This window comes from Pseudoliparis swirei, chromosome 10 (genome assembly GCF_029220125.1).
Source record: "Pseudoliparis swirei isolate HS2019 ecotype Mariana Trench chromosome 10, NWPU_hadal_v1, whole genome shotgun sequence".
NCBI classification, from domain to species: Eukaryota; Metazoa; Chordata; class Actinopteri; order Perciformes; family Liparidae; genus Pseudoliparis; species Pseudoliparis swirei.
In genome coordinates, this window is record NC_079397.1 from 9,294,650 (window position 1) to 9,300,917 (window position 6,268).

The 6,268-nt window shown below is 44.8% G+C and overlaps 1 protein-coding gene across 23 annotated transcripts in view; it reads right to left on the minus strand.

Annotated features, from left to right (window-relative positions):
* Positions 1-5,330: 5,330 nt before the first annotated feature.
* Positions 5,331-6,268, minus strand: part of sox5 (SRY-box transcription factor 5) — a 225,593-nt gene continuing 224,655 nt past the window's right edge. For 22 of the 23 annotated variants that reach the window (XM_056424351.1, XM_056424349.1, XM_056424355.1 and 19 more), the window contains one exon: positions 5,331-6,268. This exon is cut by the window's right edge and continues 42 nt beyond it. In XM_056424351.1, the coding sequence (XP_056280326.1) occupies positions 5,998-6,268 (271 nt within the window). In that variant the 3' untranslated portion in view covers positions 5,331-5,997. The other variant, XM_056424363.1, reaches the window with a different exon arrangement.

Below are 6,268 nucleotides of genomic sequence, written 5' to 3' on the forward strand. Positions count from 1 at the left end.
GCCTTCGCTGTCCCGCCGCGTGCCACGCCTGTCCCTCACACACGGCGCCGCTCTCAGATGTGTCACATTAGGGCCGTCGCTCAAACACCGACGGCGCTCTGTGATTGTCGGTCTCGTGTCGCGCTGATTACTTTCCCCATTGAAACGCGACTGAAGGAAGCGCGTGACGTCTCGGGAGTCACACCCGGGAACGAGGCGAATGGCTGCTCGGTCGTTGGGCCCAATCTCGTGGAGGGCGGCGTGGAGTCGACCCTTCTCCCCTCCGGAAACAACAGATGCCAGATAGCGGCGTAATCTGCCATGTTTGTATTTAAGACACCAGGACGGAGCAGTGCTGTCATGTGAGAACGTGGTTTGTGCTACATGTGAACTGTCACACATTAATCCTAAATGTGTAAAACTACTCGCACTTAAAACACGGAAAATAAAGTAACAGGGTGGCCATCTGCCAAAAATTATATATATATATATATAATATACCATATGCTTGCATATCTCAATTTTATTTTGCATCTCAACATCGTGTTACTTTATTTTTTTATGGTTTGAGTGCAGGCACTTTCTGATATGGGATTATTTTATGGACTCTTAATGTATCAGCCACCTCATAATAATGGACCCGGGACGGAGCCTCTTCTCACTTTTGTTCAGCGTCATTTAGACCGAAGGATGAAATATTGGAACATTTGTTCGGCTTAAGCACTGCGCTGAAATCATCTTTATGAGACTTTTACGATCACCTTTTTTCTGTTTTAATGATGCTGCAGTGTGAGTATATATTAGCGTGAGAGACGGGAGATTAGCCGCGCTGCCGGGATGGAGCTACCTGATAAACACACATTCGTAATAATATGAGCTTTTTTGGCTTGAATTGATGTCAAATTATCAGCTCTTTTTATATTCTATTCTTTTGTTACTGGGTTACGTTATCAGACAATAATGTACTTTCAAAATGGACGAATTTAGCTCGAAAGATTTGATTGAATTTAAATAAAACCTTATTCAAACTTGGTTTTCTGTGGATTGTTTGCACATCAGGATTGTTGATTAATGTCGGTTTAATAATGTCGAGCTGGTCTTGTTTGAACTCTATCGTCTCGTGTATTACATCTGCATCTTAATGTCATTTTATAATTCATTTACAAAGCTTTCTCTTTATTAATACACAACAAATAACAATAATATTGCAAGACAGTCTGATTTCATTCTAATATCACATCCTTTCATTTAAATTCCACTCCGCATCTCCACAATATTCTGTACGTGTGTGATGTTCTGTGTGTTCAGCGCATTGTGGGATGTTTGCTCCCGCAGTGTAAATGCAGTCATATATATAATATCTGGCGGGCCCCGTTGGCCCCGGCTGCTCTGTGCACTCAGCTCTCTGGCTGCTCTTGTCTCTGTAATCCCCCTCCTCATGAATACATTAACGCCGGGGCCTTAAACTCATTTTAGCTGGCGGCTCAGCACATCCTATTACCTACTTTAAATCATTAATGTGACATCGTTTTCACTCAATTTCCAAACACCCACGGTTTGAAAAACTGAATATTTCACCGAAAGAGGGAGAGAGAGAGAGAGAGAGACATCCTCAAAGTCACACGGTCGACTAGACGCATGTGCAGCAAGGTGTGTTTAGACATATACGTGTGTCTCTTGAGCTCTACAGGATTTACACCCCAAAAAAGTTTTCGGCAAATTGAATCATATGACAATATGCTCAGCCAAAATATACGAAAAGACATTTATTCACACGTAGTTTTCACTCTTTTGTCTCGGCGATAGTGACGGAAACAGCCGGTGGATGATTGTGGTTTAAGCTGAGCCGACTCCTACAGTTCACCTTAGGGTGTGTGTGTGTGTGTGTGCGTGTGTGTGAGAGAGATTTAATCTGTGGGTCTAGCCAACGTTTGCTTCCTCCAACATCTCGTGTTCTGCTGACAATACAGGAAAGAGAAAAACCTGAATCCCTCTTTTCTTGCTCCTCAAGTATTCACACATAAACCTTTTCTGAGGGTTTTACCTCCAGGCGTCTCTGAAAGATTCACAACGCCCAGAGAACAACTAAGTCCTTCACTTACCGGAGGAGTTGTGGATCTGCCCCAGCCGGGCCTCTTTAATGCATCAAAGGGGCTTTTTGGAGTGTGTGTGTGTGTGTGTGTGTGAAGCCGTGGTAATTAGCAAACCACGTAAAATCACCTCCTCTGAGTGCATTTAACTGTTTTTATGCACAGCGCGTTGGACGGGGCTGTGGGGGCTGATGAGCATATGGACACAGATGGGGAGACGGCGTGTTAATGGCGCTCGCTGAGTGGGGTTCTGTGTTTTTAACCCTTGAAAGTGGAGCCGCGAACATCCTCAGCATCCTTAAGCATCAATTAAAGATTTGCTTTTAAATGGCCGACGGCAGCACAGGCGTCCGCCGCGGTTTAAAGACGGTCAGAGCCCGAATTCTCTCCTTTTTTTGGTTTGTTGTTTGTGGGACATATGCATACACTAACATTTCATCACTCTGACCCCCCCCCCCCCCCCCATCAAGTCCCTTGTTGCTTAATTAGGTTATCAGGTCGCTAGCGGCCCGTGATTCGGCTCCACGCCTCCCAGCTGGCCCTCTGATTGGAGGGGCAAGAAGGTGGACTTAGCATAATTAGCACGTTGTTATGGAGATGATTGAATTGTTCGCCGGCACGCGGACAAGTATGAAAGACGAAAAAAAACAGGTGGAAACCATCACAATTGGATTTAAACCTTTCCTGAAATGTCTTGATAACACTCCTGTTATGATTTTAATCAAATTAATTTGACTGTTAAACTCAGTAAAATCATCAAGTGAACATCTACTCTTCTATTTCTCTTTTCTTTTCTCTCTTCGTCTCATTAATATCATGAAAACGAGAGCGGGTGCACGCGTTGTCCTCTCCACCGTTAGCGTTTCTGCATAATAAGGTCGTGGCAGTGTATATTTGTATGTTTATGTGAATATGTTGGAACTGTAAAACCATTGTGTGAATGTATGTGTGGAGGAAAGAAGTGACCAGGACCAGCAGAAGTTTTACCGAACACATTGCTGTCTTTATTAGAGCCTTGTCTGGCAGTAATACTGAAAAAAAAGTGAACTTAGAACAGATGGTGCATGGTGGCAGCCCACGGCTTTTTTTTGTTTTTTTTTCTCCTTTCCCGTTTTTCTTTATTTCTTTGATATTTTTCTTCATTTTTTTGTGTGTGAGAGTACTGCGACTCCTGCTTTTCTGTGGCATGGATAACATCAATAAAAGAGACAGTAGGGAGAGAAAAAAAGAAATATACAACTTATATTACACTGTGTTATGAACAAAATATAAATCTATAACTCTATGTTATATTTACATAATTATCTTTCTTGATTTTTTTCAAGTTGAGATGGTAAGATATTTAATTTTTTTACTTGTAATAACTCTCACTTTGTTTTGAGCTCCACTCATGACTTTGATTGTCTTAAATAATATCATCATCATCATCATCATCATCATCATCTTCATTGTCCTGATATGGGGTCAGACCTTGCCAGCAGGGATGATTGACGTCTTAATGCCCCACCCACCCACCCACCTGATACCCTAAAAGAGTGGATTGATCCACTTGGCCCCCCCCCCCCCCCCACCCCCTCCTCCTCTCTCCAGCATCGGGTTGAACCATGGCGTGATAACAGGGGTGACGATACAGCAGAAAGACCCGGAGGCTCATCTACAGCGAGAATGATTGTGGGGGTCCCGGAGTGACGGCACACCTGAACAGCAGTCGTGGCCCCCGCCGCGTGGAACTCAAACAAAGCAAAGGGCTCCTGATGAGAAGTGACTTTAAAGATATTGTATATATATACGCCAGGCCGCCTCACACACACAACACAGGGAGGAACACCGTGGTGGATCACGGTAAACACTGCTTTCCTATGATTTAAAAAAAACAACAACAGAAAACACCAACAAAAAAAAGCATTTGTACAGGATTTTAAATCTAAAATACTAGATTTCATAAAACAGAAAAAAAGGTCAGCATAGGATTCGTTTGGTTGTCATGATAATCTCTTCATTTGTGTGTGTGTGTGTGTGTTTGTGCATGTATGTGAGTGTATCCAAGCCGAAGGTGTTCCACTGTGTCTCGGTGAGGCGGCCGGGACTCGTAAACGGGGACGGGACTCTTTGTTCACAGAGGACAGAGTGATAGAACTGATTTCCAAGGGGAAAAAAACTAAAAAAAAATAAAAAGGCAAAATAAAATGAGAGGAAACTTCACATTGTACATTATAATAACCGTTACAAATAAAATTATAATCACAAAAAAAAATCATGTTCTTCTTTTTCTCAGAGTCTGAGTGCTTTTTAGAAATGGGTTTGGACATGAAGGGGTTACGTCTTCAGCTCAGAGGGGGCGGAGCCAGTCCGGCTCGCTGGCCTGACCCCGCCCGCCCCGCCGTCCGCAGGATTAATACAAAACGAACGCGTCGAAAAAAAAGAAAAGAAAAGGGAACCAACAAATGCAAAACAAAGCAACGTAAAATGACAATGTTTAGATCTAAATACCTACCAGCTAAATAGAATAATGTTTCATTGACTGTCATAGTTTCATATGGTCATAAAAACCCAATAAAGAGGAAAATATAAATTATACTGTACATAACTTACTAAACTTAGGAACCGCTGACCATCTTTATAATTATTGTTAATAATATTATTAGACTAGAGGCAGTTTGAAGAGAAAATAAAATACAGTATTCAAAATACGAACAGAAACACTGACTGGCTGCTGTAGCTCCGCCCACTGGGGGCAGCGAGAAGATGTTGATTGGCGGGAGCAGGACCACACTGAGGGACAGAACAACAGCTGTGTGTGTTTGTGTGTGTGTGTGTGTGTGTGTGTGTGTATTTGTAATAATTAATAAACAGCAGCAGTGTAAGCCTGTCTTTCCGTCTCTGTGTTTTGAGCCTTCTTCTCGCACTGAGAATGAGAATCTACGCACACGCCGACACACTCGAGTGTGTCGCACTGATGTTTTCTCGAGATGGAGGGACGGAGCGAGTCGGCGAGAGTGCTTTTCGTTTCCTCTCCGGGGCGCCAGAGACTCCCCCCCCCCCCCCCCCCCCGTCTCCTCAAAGTGGGAGAGTCCACGCTGCACTGGTCAGCCCACGTTGGACCGACCCAGTCGGGGGGGGGCGACGGTCACAACAACACGGAGAATAATAAAGGGTCTGACAGCCGACAGCACACTGAGAGGTCGAAGATATGTTTCCGTTAAAAATAAACATGTCTGATAATCTGTCAGGTGCTTTACAACAAAAAAGGGGGGGAAAAAGGAAAGTCTCTTTTTTCTATTATTCAAACTTGTAGCACAAAAAACAACAAATCACATTCACAAGCCACTTATTGGCACCGTGTACCTGAGTGAGAATATTATAGAACCAAAGAACAAAAAAGTGTCTCTTGATAATAAACAGGTCCGCCATCTTAAAGTGTCATCTGTTAAGCCTCTGACAGGTCCGCTGATCAGTCTTTTTTTTTTTTTTAAATGTCTCCATTTCTACAAACGGGGTCTACAAGGTTTTGCTCTTTGAGTGTGATTTTGATTTCTCCTCATTCGTGGCATTACACTCCAAAAAAAAATAATCTCGCAGTAGTATTTGAATATTCCTCAGCAAGCGCCGGAGGCGGGCTCGGTCGTCTCGTCCACCCAGACTCCAGTTGGTGTAACAGTCAGTGTGAGTGACAGGTCCTGTGCTTCCGTTGATTGATCAGATGCTGGTATCAGGACTCCAGTGGGAGGGTCTTGGCTCTGTTAGAAGAGTCCACGTTAGTCGGGGTTGTGAGATCGGGACGGAAGGTGATTGGCAAAAAAATAAAAAGGTTTTTCTTCCTGATTGGTGGGTTCGGCGGGACGGCGTGCGGGAAGGGGGAGGGGGGGGGGGTGCGGGGGGGTATTCAGCGGTGATTGGCTTTTCTAATTAGGCGTCTGCCGGCGCCGCCCTATTGGGCGATGTTGTTCTCGTTGTCGCTGGCGTACTCCGCTTCCTCTTCCTCGTATTCGAAGTCGTTGTACGCGTCGCCGTTGCTGTCGTCCAGCCGCAGCTCCTCCTGCTTGATTCGCGGCTCCTCCCCCTTCAGGCCAGCCATGTGGGGGTTCTGGTGGTGGTGGTGGTGGTGGTGGTTGGCGTTGGGCTCGGGGCTGCTGGACATGCTGGAGTGCTCTGAGGGCATTTGGGGTGAGGGCATTCGGGCCATGGAGAGGGCACCTGGG